A 17,718-nucleotide genomic window follows, 5' to 3' on the forward strand; every position below is an offset into this window, starting at 1 on the left:
AAAAAAATCAGGCTTTGGTCTGTTTGGGTATGCCCTACCTGATTGCTTCAGAAGGGCAGTGGGCAATGAGGACAGCTGCCTCCCAAATCACAAAACTCATCTTTCAGTAAGAAAATATCAAAGGTGGCGCAAGTACAGGGAGGCAGCAAAGGCACAGTGCCTGCAGGGTTATCCACGGGTGACTGTGACAGCCTGCAGAGGACAATTAGCTCAATTTGCTTCCATACTGTGAAGAAGGCGTGGACCTTTCAATCACCATTCCCCCTCCTCCAAGAATCCGTTTGAATCAAATCACTGTTCTGGAACAAACCAAACTAGCTTGTATGCAGTGTGAGGCAGGGGTGTAAGACCCCAGGAACAAATCAATGAAAGTTTAACAACAGGTTAAACCTGCACAGGTGAAGGATTTTAACATGCACAAGTGCTGAACTGATTCTTTCCTATGGAGAAACCCATGGCATATACTCTGTTCAAACAATTACACCATGTTATTAATAAAACCACCCTCACGGTTAATACTGTATGTATATAAATAAAGGATTTTTTAATTTTAAAAAAAGAAAAAAGGATGGTGACTAAATAACCCACAAGAAACCATCCCTTTCCCCAAGCCAAAGCTGATTTTATTTGCCTTTCTTCATTTTTGCAGTCTTTTCTTTCCGCTTCTTCACATGCTTTGGGATTTTGGTTTTCCTCTTCTCTCTTTGGGCTTCTTTAACCAATTTTTTCCTTTCCTATAAAGAACCAAACACCATTCATTTAAAGCCAGAAGGAATGAGAGATTTTGAGCAGGTCGATCAATTGTTACATTAACAAGTTAATTAACACACCACACAAAGATGAGGTTATCAAGAGGAAGAAATAAAAGAAAAAAAATCAATAGGAATGGTGAGGGGAAAGGAAAAAGGAAGTATAGCTTGGGGGTGGAGCTAAGAGTTGCACACTGGTAATGACAAGGCAAAATTCAAACTAGTTAAAACCTGAGTTTCATGCAACCTTTGAAGAAAGGGAACAAGAGGCACTCTTAACTCATGCTATTTACACCTAAGATTACAACAGGATGCCTGATCTAGGTTTTCTGCTACCCACAGGGCTACTATAGTACGTGTTTCTATATCATGCAAAAATACTGATCCAGTAACTGCTGGTAACTCAGAGCAAGCTGATCATCATCAGGATTGGCAAGAAAGGGTGCTATGCTACTGCAATACACTATAATTTGTGCCGGACAGTGAAGAGACTACACTCAACTGGAAAATGCAAAGTCAGCATAATGGGGTGCAGGGTGGAAGTAATTGCTGCTAATCAGTTGTTCAACCTACAGCTGAACACACAGGTTACCAAAAACCTCATCCTACTCACACAAAAAGTCCAAATGAAAACCTATCCACAAGGATGAGAAGGGACCAAGACTTCCCTGCTTCACATCTGAAAGGCAGCAGCTCTACTGGACACTTTCTACCAATCTAGAGCACTGCGTTTTTATTTGACAGATATGGAATGTATTATCTTACCTTTTCTAGGAAGAAAAACCTAACAAGCAAACCCGCAAAACTTGAACCCCTTAAGCCCAGCAAGTTTCATCCTTCTTTTGCACAGCACCTAAAAGGCTGCCAAAAGGCTCTCACCTATAGATGATACTCTGCAGAAGACCCTCACCAAAACAGAGCATACTTGTTCTGCAGTTTGGAAAACAAAACCTTAAAAAAAAAAACCCAAAACCCAAACCACAATCCCTTTGCGTGACTGCATTACATCTCTTGCCCGCAGTGAAGCTAGCCAGTCTGTACTAACGGTACCACAAAAGCCACTGTGGCACAAACATTGTCACCAGGTCTCCTCTTCTATAGATCAAATGGTCTCAGTTACCTGGGCAAAAGGAGGTTAATCAGGGACCACAACCACAAGCCTGAACACCAAAGCCTGGGAGAGTAGCCAGAGGCACTGAAGAGCGGCCCAGGCTTCACTAAATTCTGCTTTGCATAGCCTTAGAATTCCCTGCAGAGATCTCTCTTCTAGCATTGTCTAGGCTACAGAGAGCTATGTTACATGTTCCTCTACATAAAACCACCGTTAATAAAGCATCCATACTGAAATTCACTTTCTCTGCTCTCATTCTCCACAACAGGAAAAGTCCATAGCTTGTTTCAGACAAGAAGTAGCAAAGAACCACTCAGAACTAAATTTGAATTTTTTCCTGTCACATAGGCAGAGGTGGGAAAAATAAACAATTCCTGGCCAGCTGACCTTTTTGTCCAAGCTAACTTCAGCAGGTTTATCTTTGGGATGTACAGATTCTTTACAGCCCGAATCAGAGTCCTCTGAGCCACCATCATCATCACCAGAGTCTGTTTCTGACTTGTCTGCCTTCTTTTCAAGAAGTGCAGGGATCTGCAAGATATATCAAGAATTGTATCAAACCAAAACAAAGCCTAATGACAATATATATACACACACACACGCATATATATACACACACATATAAAAAACCAAAACAGAATCTGCTGCAAAGAAACCCTTAAGTGAGCTTGTGCCATCTCCTTTACTACAGCCATCACTGAGTCTCAAGAAAAAGAATGAAAAGTAGGTTAACCCAAACTAAGAACAAGGAGTCTAGAATATACAACACAGAATCTTTTAGGTCAGGGCTCACAGCACAGCTGTATTGGCACTCCCAAACTAATTTCCATAAGTTAAACAGCAATTTGCTAACATATGTGGAAGCCAATTTTTAATTATACTTGGATCATACCCAAATCTACCTTGGGGGCACTGTATGTAGGCTTTCTTGCAAACACAAATATCTACACTGGAAAACTCACTTATTCTTAAACAAGCCTGGAGACTGTACCACAGCCTGATCCCATCCATATTTATATTTCCATTTTAAAACAGAGTCTACACCACTGCTAGATAACATTTACAGAGGAAGGAGGAGGAATCCACACAGGGCTTCTGCCTTGAATTATATTGCTACAGACTGATCTGTACCCAACTTCTTACCCAACGTACTTTACAGAAGTGTCACTGTCAAGTACTTCAATTATAGTAAGACATAATATCTTATCCCTAATACTGCAGGGTTGTTCTTTACACAGTAATTACAGCAAAGCTACCCTGAACATATCAAAACTTGTAGTCATGCTACAATTTAAATCAATTACATTTTCCATAATTGGAAGAAGTCTTCCCTCCTCTCCACCTTAACTTTAGAGATCATGGCCATAGCAAGGATTATCATTTCATTCTCAAGCAACCCAGCATCAGCCACAGTGCAGGGAAGCAATTCACGTGGTGTGCAGACACACTGTCATGCCAGACCCATTCCAGACATAAATGGTCACTCTGCAGACAAGAGGCTTCTTTCATGGTGTCAGCTGCAAGACAAGACATTCTCTATACTCCTTATAAGTGCTTTTCTGAAAATGGCTAAAATGAAGGATTTCAAAAAGACGCTCTCACCTTCTGAACACCAGACAAATCCTTCTTCAGTCCTGTCACAGTCTGGTAGAGAATCTACACGCAGGGAGAGAGAAAGAAAAATACGTTATCAGAATACATGAGTCTTAAGTCTTCTTGCCCAGAGAAAATTACTATCTCAAAAAAAAAGCTCCACCCAGGAAAAAACCCACAATGTTAGCATTAGTACTAACCAGATGATTTTCAAGTATGACACTAGATTCAGTACTCCACACCTTGGTAATAAGGCTTCTGTTTTTGTCTGTTGCTATCAGTTTCCAGCAAGAAGAATTCATATTCCCTCCCTCTTTTTTGCAGTGCCTCAGCATGTCTACTCACATTATCTTGCTGAATATTCAATGCCATGTCCTCTTCTTTCAATTTCATCATTATATCCACGTCTCTCTCGTAGTTTTTAACTTCAGTCAAAGTTCGAGGTATGTAAGCCTTCTTAAACACCTAGTAGAGTGAAAGGAAACACAGACTTACTAATTTACATATAGTTTTATGACGTTCTTCCTTCCTAATTATGCATCCTTAAGAGAATAATCATGAAGGATTTCATGGCTCGGAGAAACTAAAAATGAACACAGCAGTGATCCAGTACCATCTGAACTGCAGCGCATCTGGTTTGTTTTTTTTTTTCAGGAGCAGACTTAACATGCAACCTACACATTATTGATGGATCGTGACTAATAAGGCTCCCTCTTTAGCATGACTACCACCAGGCCACTTACAAACTTCTCCAATCCTTCCAACTTCCTCTTAACCTATTTGAGTCCTAAGGTTTTGTATTCTAAGGATTTTCTCTAATGTTTTTATCGTACTGTTTACAATGCCTTCAGGAGGCAACTCCATTAAAATGCACTGTTAGAACTTAATCTCTTTATATAGTAACACCTGCTTCAACTCGCAGTCCAACTCAGAAAAGGCTCCTGCAGCAGTATAGTACAGTAAAACCTAACTGCAGTATCAACAACAACATACTTAAAATTTGTCATGCAGTCTTTTTGAAACAGTCCTCCAGCAAACTTAAGTCACTACCAGATCAGAGAGAAGTATTTTGCTTCTCTTTTTCATGGTATCAGTTCAATCCCAGTACAAATTCAGTACACTTTATGATCATAACTGCTAGACTAAGTGCTGCGCAAAGAGCAGAGGCCACCACCTCCACAGAGCTTGCCCTTAATTAGCTCTACTCTTTTGTGAACAAAGTGACACAAACTAGCCATGGTCACATGAGAAGTCTAAGAGAAATAAACTGAACTTAGATGCTACTAAAGCATCTCTCTTACAGGTCAGTACCTTTATATAAGCAAAGGAATAATTGGTTTGCAAAAGATGGGCTTGCAACAAAACACTTCTGAACCCTGTAGTTCAAGTTGTATGCTGAGGATATCTTAGGAAACAAAAATATCTTTCCCTGGCCAACCTTGAGCCAGAAGCAGTTAGTAAAACTTGCAGAGCTCCAAGAGAAAAAGAAAAGTCTTTGATAAATCAAGTAGTATTGACTCCAAAGATAAACACCACATGAACCAGTACAAATAGGTTCTCACCGATACAAATTCTGCTCAATGCAGAGTTGGTTTTTTGGTTGTTTTTGTTTTTTTTTTTTTTTAAACTCTTCTGTAACAGATAGACAAGACTAAGATAGAAATTGTTTTATCTTTACATCCAGCCTTTCCAGAACGTTAGCAGTTTCCTGTAACAGACTTGAAATGGCTTCACTTAATGTAAAAGCAAGGGAGAGAAACAGTACATGCAAGAACTGAATTAGACTGGGACTGGAGCTAGATAGGTCAATTTGGTCATTTAGTCAATGCATGTATCCAAATACCCTGCTTCTGTATCACTGGTCCAAAAACACTGGCATAATCAGATCTCTCCACTCAGTTTTTTTGCTAACTGAACCTGAACTGGAAGATGCATCAAGGGACCTAGCTACAAGCAAACATATTTGTTTAGGAAATGGAGTATTTGCCTTCTAACACCTTATCACTGTCAGCTTTTACACATGGCATCCCTTAATACTTCACATCTCAAATAGTTCAAGACATCTCAGTATCACAATGTTTTGCTTATCAACTGTACATTTTGCCAAATAAAACAGAACGTTTTTCATTGTTGAGAAGAGGCAAGGTTAATATTAATTTCATAGCAGGAACAAAAATCCTCACTTACTTCCTCATCCACTTTATCTTGACTGGATCTTTCCTCCTCTGTTCTTTTCGATGCTATTTCCATTGCCTAAAGAAACATAAAACAATACAAAGTTATCACTCTTTAGAATCGCATCACTTAATCCAACTAACCATTCCCATCTGTGTTTCTCCCTGTACTCCACACTGTCACTCACAAATACTCCAGCTGTCCTTATGGCAACGCCTTGAGCGACACCTAATGGTAACCAACATTTCTGCAAAGTGCACTTGTGACTGCAGATCTTATATTAACAGAGGAAAAACATGCTTGCTGCTCCTCCCAGACTAAATTATGGCAGGCCCAGCATGACTACAGGACGTAACAGCACAAGGAGCATACAGTCAGCAGTGCTCAGTCCTGAAACTTGGCTCTTCTCACACACATTGAGCAAGCCAGAGGAGGATAAGTAAGGGGAACCACATAGCACAGCTCTGTCTCATTCAACCTCCAATATGACAGAAAGTACACAACATCTGGAAATCCCTATGCTGTACTGCTATTTGGACCACACTCATGTGGTCTTGACCAGGAACGACACATCAAATCTCCACTCTGAGCACAGCATATGTGGCCCCCATTTCTCTTGCGTTAACTTAAAAAGCTTCACCCCCTCCTTTTTAAAGAAACATCTAACTGGGAGCAGAGGACTGGCAGCTAGAGATGAAATGCTGCTAGCAGCACTAAGTCAGTTTACCTCCTCCTAGAATCAACGTGTTCTGCCCGCTGCTGTATTTGGCTAGCAAGACCATGTACCTTGGAGTAACACTGCCCTGAGTCGTTCCCTTCTTCCCTCAGCCCACCCTGCTCAAATCTGCATTCTTAACCCCATTCTCTATATAAGCATGGTTGTATTTCTGCAAAGCTTCTCCTTGCCAAAAAGAAAGAACTAATTTAAAGTATCCTGGTTTCAGTAGCACCTGAAACAGACACTGGAGTTCTCATGATTAGACTTTTTGAGAAAACATAGAATGAAAGTGTTGTCAACCTATAATAGTATAAATGGAAAAGACCTGTATGCATTTTTGAAGCACTAGCGTAACATAATGTCACGTACCACCTTCCTTCAATAGCAGGATGTACAGTAAGTGAGATGAAGGAGCTTGAACTAGATCTGATCTTATTGTTCATGTCTTCCTACATAAGCAGCAAGGCCATGAGGTCTTACCTTAGACAGATAGTCATCAATGTTCTCGCTCGTGATAGAAGGATCAGTAATAAACTCAAAGAGCTCCCTCACAGTCATCACTGCAACATTGTGCTTCTGGAAAAAGTCTACCAGGAAACAAGGGCAGAGACAAACACCGTCAGTAATTAGGTGTAACACATGCAGCTGTGATGTTACAGTGACAGTTACAGCAAGCCAATGGCCCTGATGACTTGGGAAAGTCTCAGCAGCATGTACTGCATCATACCGGATTTAGTTATCAGATGACTCTTGGCCATCTGAAATAAAACTGTTCATCTTCCAGGTGCAACAAATACTGAAAGGAGAATAACTGGATAAATATAAAAGCCAAATCAATTTCAGCAGGATGCAGACTTTATGAGGTAGGGGCTAAGAAGTAAACAATTTAGGACAGGTGTAGTATTTGCCATGACTAAGATGAAAAATGTATTTCAAAGAATAAGGAATGGAGACCTCCGATTTTTTGCGAAAGAGAAACAGAAATATCCACTGAAACACAGTACAGCCTAATTATGATCCACCTAAAAGGGAAGACACGTTAACATATTAGAATTTTCCTCAATACTACACTCAGAATTGGTTTCTTGAGTCATGTATAACCAAATTCGGAGGCTACACTTCTGTACTGAAAGACAGCAGTGAAAGACACTGAGGACTGCTTAATAAGTGTTTCCTACTGAAGTTCTCAGAAGATCTCTCACCATGAGAAATTAATCATAGAAAAACCAAAAATTTAGTTTGGAGGCAGCTCTGTGACCATGGAACCACAAGTCTTTGCAATGATCACAGCTAGGGCAGAGCATAAAGCAAGGTGTTTCTCAGAGTCTCTGTAGAAGGACTACACAGAGAAAGTTGCAGTGACATAAAACAAGCAAACAAACCACACCAAAACCACTGCAACTCACCAAGGTACTAGAATATCTAAGGAGAGCAAGCCAAAAAACAAAAAAAGAGCAAGGGTGCAAGTATCTGAGCCAGAAGGGAGTTATTAGAAATCCATTAACAGAAAAGGAATAAGGAAAAACTAGCATACTGGGTATCAACAAACACATAGTATCAAAATGCACACAGTCCTTTTTCCACAGACTTTCAAGAGTCTCTGTAAAATCAGGAAAAAAAGTCAATCTGAAAAGAAAGGGGGGACAAAAGCAGCCTGCAGTGACAGATTTCTTGTCCTCAGGGAGAAACACACCCTACCAGGAGGTGTGTGTCTGTTACACAACGTGCATACTCACACAAGACGACCAAATTGTCATGAAAAAAATATCATAAAGGCACCTTGTTTATCAAAATACCATGACAAGTGGTAACATCTCTAATAAATTACTCTATGCCTCGATCCTCTCAGCAGACCTGGACAAGTAAGTGCAGGTAACTTCATAAAACACGGTAACTTCTTGCCAGCTGAGGAATTCCAGATGTGGATTCCACTCACAGAAGGAAACACATCAGTGTGTCTGCGCAGTCCTTTAAGTAAGGGAAGTTAAGACTGGGGTGGGCGCTGCTGCAGACTGGGAATGATCTCTAATCAGTCTGGGACTGATCTCAGATCTATCGTAAATCTGAGATTCAGCCAGGTGACTCGTTTCAGCCAGATGATTTCTAGCAAAATAGGCTACTCTCTTCTGAACTCGGCACAATACACTGCTCCCTGAGGAAGCCATGAGAACCTAGGAGAGGGAGCATTTTAACAGAAGTTTGACAGCTTCTACGGTCAGTTATACCTGAAAGAACATAGGCGAACACAGCTCACCTTCCTAAATAAACCAGCTATCAGAACAAGAGTTGAAGTGCAGCCCACTCACCATTAACGTTGGCACAATCTTTTCGCAGGAACTCCAGCGCATGCGGGTGGTCATGCTCCACTGCCTGAGACACATCAATGATGTACACCTCCCCGCTGTGGTACCTGCAAACAAACACAGAGAGCCGCACTAACTCCACCGCTGTTATACTGGAGATTATTGAGGGGCAGAGAATAAAATGTGCTTCAAACTTAAGAACCAGCAAACAATTTTAACATATTTCTCTAGCATACACTTCACATATTAGGGCCAGAGTGGCTTTTTTGGGTCAATCCTTTCCCTCCTCTACACAAGCTGTATTATTAAACTTTAAAGAAATAGTCTTCTCGTGAACACAAAAAGCTGTGTTATAGGTGGGAGGAGAAAAAGAAAAAAAATGATACCTTACTAATTTTTTCTCTAGTTGAGGTTTTGGTTTTTTTGTTTGTTTGTGAGGGGTTTTTGTTCGGGGGTTTTTTGTTTTGTTTTTTTTCCTTTGGGTTTTTTTGTTGTTGTTGTTTTTGTTTTTTTTTTTTTAAACAGAGAAAGCTCAGATCTGGGTTAAAAGCTACATGATTAATTACATCAGTTACAAAACCCAGTCACAAAAAGGACCCCACCCTCCCTTAAAGGTAGATTAGTACTCTCACATAGAGGTTGCCAATGCATACATTTTAGATGTCACAATTCAGAGCAAAGTTTAAAAACATACAGCATATTAAATTCACTGAGATCTGCATGAACAAGTCTGGCATCTTGGTACATTCTTCTCATGTACTGGATGATTTGCAGGTACAGCTCCCGGACTTTGGAGTCAGATAACTGAGCATTCTTCAGCAGAGCAGCAGGCCTTGAAATTACAACACAAATAACAGAAAGTGAATACTTTTTCCTTCTTCACACCAGCTGCAAATGCTTTAACTGCTGTACCTGATCCTTCCGCTCACTAAGCGTGTCAAGCAAGTCAGCACAAGCAGCTAAGTGCATGGAGCCAGCATGAAGGGCAGCAAAGCTTGGTATATGCTTGCCAAAGATACTGGAGTTCTGTTTCCAATGTGAGCTAATTTGGACCGTGCTACATTAATGTTTGTACTACAAAATGATGACCTATCTTCATGTATGATTAGCAAGCCTTTCTAGCCTTAATCTCTGGTTAAGCCACTTTACAGATTCATTTTGCACACAACTGAGGCTTCAGAATCATGCAGATTGTCTGCAGTAGTAGCTGGCAAATGTCTGGGTATTCTACAGGTCACGTGCACCTGTGTCCTGGTTTCGGCAGGGATAGAGTTAATTTTCTTCCTAGTAGCTGGTACAGTGCTGTGTTTTGGATTTAGGAGGAGAACAAAGTTGATAACACACCGATGTTTTAGTTGTTGCTAAGCAGTGCTTACACTAGTCAAGGACTTTTCAGCTTCCCATGCTCTACCGACTGAGAAGGCTGGAGGTGCACAAGAAGCTGGGAGGGGGCACAGCCAAACTGGCCAAAGGGACATTCCATGCCATGTGACGTCATGCTCAGTACATAAACTGGGGAAAGCTGGCCGGGGGGGCTGCTGCTCGGGGACTGGCTGGGCATCGGTCGGCGGGTGGTGAGCAATTGCACTGTGCATCACTTGTTTTGTTTTTTTTTTTATTTTATTTCAATTAAACTGTTCTTATCTCAACCCACGAGTTTTCTCACTTTTGCTCTTCTGATTCTCTCCCCCATCCCACCGGGGCGGGGGGGAGAGAGAGCGAGCGAGCAGCTGTGTGGTGCTCAGTTGCCGGCTGAGGTTAAACCACAACAACATGCAAGAGTAACATGTTAATTGTACAGACCTAAAGTAATAGTAGGTAAATTCAGAGGGTTGGTTTGTTTGTTTTTAATAAAACATTGTGGAAAGCTACTATTAAAAAAAAAGTTTGATTTTCTATGGATACTTACCTATCACCTTTACCAATAAAGCCCATGACAAGCACATGGCTTCTTAGCATAATTGGCTCTGGACAAGGTATCTGGGCTGTATTCAACCTGTAACACAGGAACAAAACCACAAAAAAATAAAACCAAACTCTATTATTTGCATTGCACTAGTGCCTATAGGAGCTCTGTTGCTTTAAACATAATACACAATAAGAGCTCCTCTAATCAGGAAACTCTCACTTGTGCAGAGTAACTAGAAAATGAATACAAAAAACCACAACCATTCTGGCTCTGACCCTATTCTAAGCATTCCTGTGTCGGACAAAGAATCTTTACACAGTTCAGGTTAATCTACGATTATATCACACAGTGTGCTGTTACTCAGCAGCAGCTATTTCTAGCTTTTCCTCACTTTTCAGTCAGAGCATTCACACATTGAAGAGCTTCGAGCATGAGCAGCAAGACAAAATAGTATCTTTATTCCTCCCTCCCCTTTCTTCTCTCTCCCACGGGGAAGCTTAAGACGCTTTTCTGAATACTCCAGAGACCCTAAAAGGTAGCAATAGCCACAGTCTAGCAATAGGAGAGTACCTCCTATAAAGTTTCAGTTACCTTTGCACGCTGAAATAAAAACTGGAAGAATCACCTTATTAAATTCCTCATTTCTTTTTCAGCCCACGTCTTCACCATTTTTCTTGGGTTGCCTTTGCAATATCCATGACGAAATCTTTAAATAAAGAAATAAAAGACAACAGGGACCCTTAGCCAATCAATGCAGTATTAGCACTGGTGATTTTACCTTCAATTTACCTTTCAAACAACATCTCTTCCCCACTAAAACCAGGCAGAAGTCAAACTCACCTGAATTCACCACTCACATACTTATCCCGATCTTTAAACATCAGAATAGAGGTTTTGTAAATCTTTATTGCTCTGTTCTCTCCATTCGCAGTACTGGCATGATATACATTAGCCTATCAGATTATGAAGGGAAGAAATAATATTAAAGAAAAACTCTTTAAAAACCAACATAACCTTCTCTCCTCTTCTCTTTCTAACACCTGGAAAAGATCTGATAAAAAGACCTGATCTCACCCCGGCCCCTACTAGGCACCCAGCTGAGTGAGACTGCACACAAGGGCAAGTCTTTTTCTACCAGAGGCAGCTTACGGGAAGTACCTAAGACTGGGTAGGGGTGTGACAATGCACACAGGACAAAAACAACAATGCACAAGAAAACTCTGCCTCATCCACATTTTGGAGACTGAAACAAGCCCTTGTGTGAAGGGTTAATATGAGTCTGTGCACTATTTAGGCCGTAAAGCATGGCCCAAATATCTCACGTTGACACCTCTACACAGGGTGGAAGTATGCCTTTAATCAGCATCCAAGGACTTGGAAGAAAACCAGATCAGCCTAGGGACTAGGCATTCTAAAACTGATTTATTCATTCACTTGGAAGTTTGTGATCTGGTTTTAATTATCTACAATATTACTTGATAATAACAGCACACAAACATGCTAGTTTTGTAAAAGCAATGAAGGTTCAATAGTATTTTAAACACAATTTTGTTACACCATTTAGATACTCCCATGTCTGCTGACATGTGGAGCTGGTTTGATCTGCATTCAAGAGAATCTTGCATGAAGAAAGAATTACCTGGGTTTGTATGTTTTTCAGGCACTGTTTAATATTGTGTGTACGCATACCCTTTCAAAAAATTTCAGTTGTAACATACAATTAACAAGATCCACAAATTTAAGATAACACATAAGTATTCTGAGAAATCTTTCATACTTGGGGAAACTTGTTTCCTTTAACATAAATTGCACTTTATCTTAAGATAATTTCCCACCCATCAAGCAACACGAAAAGTAGTACTAAACCCAAGTATTTCAATACATCTTCTGAGCACCACAAGCTTCCACCTAGTTTGCTGAGAAAAAGACTATCATGTCATTTTTAATAAAACTTACTTCCTTCCCTGTGCTGATGCAGCCATTGATTTCTGATATGACACCTCTCGTTAGCATCTTGAACAGAATCATTCGGGTCCTTGGATCTAACACCTCAAATTTAATACAGAAAAGTCACCACAATTGCTCTCTTTGAAGAGGACAAAGCCTACTAATACAGTCCATTCTTAGTACCATATTAAAGGACCCACAGCATCAGACTATTCTTAAGGATCAAATGATAATCCAAACAGCAGCCACTCAGAATTTTGTGATGATTCTAGAATGACACTTTGCTTTTACTTTCAAGATGTGATTTTTTTTTTTTAAGCTAAGCATATGTCCTTGAGCTAGCTCTAGAAGAGACATAAGAGAATGATTTCCCACCCACAGTTGCATTAAATGGGTTAAAATAAAGTTTCTTTTGAGATATAGCTATCATAACTGAAATAGAGCAGCTATGGGGCCTTGGGCCAGTAATAGTTCAGTCTCGCTAAAGAAAAAAGGAAGAAAGCAAACCTAGCATTTTTTAATTGTTCTTTGGAATTTAATAAAAGCTTAAGATGGAATTCTGCATTGCGTATACGATCAAATCACAAAAATGAGCTCCAAAATGTTTATGGAAGCAAGTACAACCTTCATACAAGAACGAAACATAAAGAAACAACAGATCTCTTGAGGATAACAAGGGAAACAGAATTCCAAGGCAAAACTGTACTCCTACAGTATCCATTTTATCATCGATTCCAAAATTCCACATTATTTGTTCTAGTCAAAAGAGAAATTTGATGCATTAAGGACTTACCTGTTCTACTGTTGCTCTGTCTGATTTATCTTTGACTCGGTACCTAGCAGAAGTGAAAATAAAATTATACAATCCCACACATGGACTCAGTACTTTGACAGAGTAAAACATGACATTCTGTATCAGAGAGAAGATGACAGCCTCAAGAAGTACGGCTTTCAGTTCATACAAAAGCAAAGGTTTCTCCTGCAGGCAGAAAAAAAAAACCCAAACAAAAAACCAAACCCATAAACATCAGTGCCCTTCACTTTTACAGATATCTTCTTGCCTCCACTGAATTATGCTCACTCAGGAGAAAATGATATCTGTCTTAACAACTTAGGGCTATAAGCTGCAGGCTTAAAAAAAAAAATTTTTTTTAAAAAAAGGTACCCCAAATCATCAGGTGGAACCTTCAAAAGGCTTCCAGTATTTTTTCTAGCCCAAATGCTTAAGGACCTCTGTTCAGAAAGAGTATCAGAGATAAAATAGTCCATTGCTAGCGGAATGACACCCACCACTTCTGTCTTACTACACGAATACAATCAGATGTGCTACCAAGCAGCAGTGACAGAAGCATCAAAACTTTGGAATGATTTAAACAACTGATCTGGAAACCAAAAGTTTAAGAACAGAGAGCAAACTGCATGTAGACTATGTACAAATTTTGGTTTTCTTAATAAATCTATTCAAAACACAGGATCACTAGGAAATAAGAACTACTCTTCTGGGTTCAAATTATTTAAATGAAAGTAGAACCAGGAGTAATACTCACATGTCTGCTTCCTTCTGTCTAGACTTTTCTGTGACTCGGTTTATAACGGAGTCATCAAAATTCAGCTTATCTGAAAAACGCGTAAGAGAAATGAAAAAAAAAAAAAACAAACCCAAAATCAAAGAAGTTTCCCATGTCTGAAATTGCCCCAGCAATTCTGCTGCCCGACGATATGTCACAACACAATGTTCAAACACAGGTGGAGCTCTTTATAACAAGCCCAGAAGCTTAGCTACATACCAGAGTTAACCTAGCGCTCCACTCTGTCTACATTTCAAGGACTACAAGGTAACAACACAGATGAGTGAGGCAGTCCCACAGACTTGGAGATGTAATGCCATCCAGAAGTAATGCCTTTTGGATAACATCTCACCATTAAATTTGTCCACCATTCTCTTACCACAATTGAATGTCATTTTTCTGAACAGAATAAGCAACAGACTCCAGGATTCTCTCCTCATGATGTATTTAAAATGGTGTTTGATTAATTGCTAAATGCATAAAAGCTGCTGTATTTGGCTACATATACCAGCACTACTCTTTTGAACCTTCGTTTTAGAACCACTTCATTATGAAGGAAAACACAACCTCTGTCAAAAGGCCCCAATCACAGCTACACCTAGCCCGAACAGGCTGAGCTGAACAGCCATTTCCATCACATAGTAAACATCGAACTACACTGGCTAGGACAGCGGCCTCTTCGCTTATCACAGAAACTCTACCACTGTGAGATAACTGTTGCATAATGTACCACCCTAATACTACAGGGGACTGCAATCGTCTAGAAAATTTAGCTGTGGTAGCAGCTTTGAGAATGACCAACAACGTCACAACAGAGAGCTGATACCCTCCCTCCAGCCAAACAGCTTGCTCCTACAGAGAAGCTAGGGAAGCAATACTTGAACTTTATGTGGTCTAGCAAAGTCAAGGGGAAGAAAAAAAAAAACCAACAAAACAGCCCTGTGGCTCTGAGGGGGGAAAGAAAGGGGTATGTCAGCTAGCTAATGGAGACTAAAAGCAACTTCAAGTACGCAAAAAACATTTTTTAATCTGTCTGGCAATGGTTAACTGCCATTCCAGCAAGTTCTGCCTTCAAGTAAGCAGAATTAGTCTGAGAACATCACAGAGTGGTATCTGTTTTCATAAAAGACCACAATGCAATTATACTCACCTAAATTAATTTTATGTTCAAACTTCCTTAAAGCCTTGTCTGTAGGGGTAGACATTTTTGCTGAATAGCAACTAGGGGTCTGTCTATTTGCCTGAAACAAAGGATTTGTTAATATAAGTTGCCTTCTCTAGACAGCCCTTTGAAATACAGACAATATCATTGGAAAAGTCGGCTCAAATGCCTATGCCTAGAGCTATAAATAGAAAACCAGAAAGGGCGAGGAAATGGATATAGATTAATATCAGATTTTACTTAATTCAAGAAAAGAAAATACAGGTGACACATCAGTTAAAATTCCCAAAAGTGCCCCAGCTCAGGATTATTTTTAGTCTGGGAATTGAGCTGCAAGTCTCTCATATTAACACTTTTTCTGTCTTTAAAAGGAAGGGAAATAGCAGAGAGAAACAAGGAGAAAAATGAGAAGGTAATGAACAGAGAAAACTTTCCAAGATGCTATCTTTTCTTACAGGTAGTCTTCTCCAAACACAATTAATATCTGAACATGATTTCAGCAACACTGGACAGCAGAAACCTCTCACTAAAGGCAAGAATAAATCACCCAGGACAAGCGCTGTGAGTCAGACAAGATATGCCATGATCAGCACAAGTCTAATTTATCTCAACTATCCTGTTATGTTGGTACCAGTAAGAAAAAAGAGGTTTTGAACCTCCAGTGTCCAAGCTGAGGGGAAGAAGGATACTAGTTCTCACACCACGTGTGCTTTTCATTCTGCACAACACCAGAGTTTCTATGCCAACAGCATACGCTCTAAATTAATGCACTTCTAGCACCTCCCTCCATCTCCTATGCTTTCTTTTGCCTCCTTCACTACTAGTGCAAAACATAACCTGTTTCACCCTGGGTGTGACAAGCAGGTACGGTCTCAAAATTAAAGAGAAAAGATGGGGAAGATGCTCAAAAACACAGAGGAAAAATACCAAAAAGTAAGCAACATAGTAGAGATCAGGGTGGGCAAAGAAAGGTTGAGAAAGCTAAGGAACAGAAGGAAAACTGCAGTGACAAAGACAATCCAGCAATAGAGACAAGGAAATCAAAAGGAGCTCTGGCTACAACGTACATACACACATGGCATGGCAGAGGAACAGACTCAAAGGAAGGGGATCCTCTCAAGGAAAAATTTCCGTTTGCATTTATGCTCAGCTTAACACTAACAAAGAACAAAGCCTCCAGGTTAGCTCCACTTGCTCTTGGGCACCCTTGATGCTCACAAAATAGCCTTCAACATACCTGTGGATTGCATCCACCAGCAGCATTGTGGCGCTTCATGAGTCTTCCCACCTCGTCATCCCAGTCCCAGTCTTCATCTTCCTCTTCATCATCGTTGTCATCATCACCATCTCCTTCCTCAGTGTTAAATTCTTCGCACATGCATGACTGGCAGTTCTCAGTGACCTCACCTTCTTTAACTGTTTCTGCATCTTGCGTAAATTCACTTCAAACAAATACAGATGTTTATATAACTACAAATGATTGTTACAGTCATCAAAAATTCAATACACTTATCCCAACAAATCATTTCACAAGGTTAGCTCTCCATGGTATGTTTCTCACTTCACCCATCTTTAAGCAAGCATATATGAGGATGGCACTGCCTTTAAAGAATGACTTTAAACATTTAAATTATCTTTTTCACCACATCAGTGCTGCCTTCTAACTTGTTCTGCAGTTACACATATTTGGATCCCTCTGACTCCAATCAGGTGAGCACACCAGATCAGGCCAGCTGGCTCCTTCACCAGAGGTGAACCACTCTGCTTGCTGCCACAGCAGATTTCCACCTGACAAGGAATCACACAAAATCCCACTGGAGGCAGACAGCCAACCTGCTGGTAACTCAGGGCACCAGCACAACCTACGTGGAAAAAGTTAGACCTAAAAAACAATTTGTGGGAGAAATGAACCCTTTTGACTTACTCATGTCTTAACGTCTGTAGTACGTCACATTTTTCTGCCGGAACAAGTATGTCCCAAAGCAGATTCTCTGCCTCCGGCAGAAAAATGTGACAAGTATGTCCCAAAGCAGATTCTCTGCCGGCATTCGACATTTAACTAAATAAATGGTAAACTAGAAAGAAAATGGCTCTAATACACAACACGAGACCATTCCTTATTCACTCCCCACTAAATATAAACCCCCCCAGGCTTTCAGTCCAACAGAAAACGTGCTTTAACTCCACACCGAATCAAACTGATCTGCTGCCCTAGGCAACCCGCTGCTCTCTTACGCGGTTTCACACGTCCAGTTACAATCGAATAACGCCAAGGTGAAATTGCCTCCACCACCCCGAGCCTGCAGGTGGGCCAGGCCATTTTAGTGGTGAAGCAGAGATCACAAACAACTGAGAAGAAGAGCTCAGAGAGCACACGCAGCCTTTCCTCACACGTCCCGTTCTAACTCGGGCAGCACGCCCGGCCTCCCCAGCAGTTTTCCGGCGGGCATCCCCCCGCCGGGCCTCCTGCCCCGCCCCCCGGC

General features: G+C 40.6%; 1 protein-coding gene across 3 annotated transcripts in view; it reads right to left on the reverse strand.

Moving 5' to 3' along the window:
* Positions 1-598: 598 nt before the first annotated feature.
* Positions 599-17,718, reverse strand: part of RIOK1 (RIO kinase 1) — a 29,845-nt gene continuing 12,725 nt past the window's right edge. Inside the window, exons 1-17 of one of the 3 annotated variants that reach the window (XM_009279164.2) lie at positions 16,879-16,898; positions 16,473-16,677; positions 15,224-15,314; positions 14,053-14,122; positions 13,299-13,341; positions 12,515-12,607; positions 11,399-11,511; positions 11,184-11,264; positions 10,559-10,645; positions 9,344-9,481; positions 8,653-8,756; positions 6,827-6,933; positions 5,641-5,706; positions 3,799-3,918; positions 3,463-3,516; positions 2,248-2,391; positions 599-734 (exon numbers count right to left, since the gene is read on the reverse strand). In XM_009279164.2, the coding sequence (XP_009277439.1) occupies positions 624-734; positions 2,248-2,391; positions 3,463-3,516; positions 3,799-3,918; positions 5,641-5,706; positions 6,827-6,933; positions 8,653-8,756; positions 9,344-9,481; positions 10,559-10,645; positions 11,184-11,264; positions 11,399-11,511; positions 12,515-12,607; positions 13,299-13,341; positions 14,053-14,122; positions 15,224-15,314; positions 16,473-16,677; positions 16,879-16,883 (1,632 nt within the window). In that variant the 5' untranslated portion in view covers positions 16,884-16,898 and the 3' untranslated portion in view covers positions 599-623. Of the gene's footprint in view, positions 735-2,247; positions 2,392-3,462; positions 3,517-3,798; positions 3,919-5,640; positions 5,707-6,826; positions 6,934-8,652; positions 8,757-9,343; positions 9,482-10,558; positions 10,646-11,183; positions 11,265-11,398; positions 11,512-12,514; positions 12,608-13,298; positions 13,342-14,052; positions 14,123-15,223; positions 15,315-16,472; positions 16,678-16,878; positions 16,899-17,455; positions 17,459-17,718 lie in introns of those variants that run through there. The other 2 variants (XM_009279165.2, XM_009279166.2) reach the window with 2 other exon arrangements.

This window comes from Aptenodytes forsteri, unplaced genomic scaffold, assembly GCF_000699145.1.
Source record: "Aptenodytes forsteri isolate BGI_AS27 unplaced genomic scaffold, ASM69914v1 Scaffold81, whole genome shotgun sequence".
Classification (NCBI taxonomy): Eukaryota; Metazoa; Chordata; class Aves; order Sphenisciformes; family Spheniscidae; genus Aptenodytes; species Aptenodytes forsteri.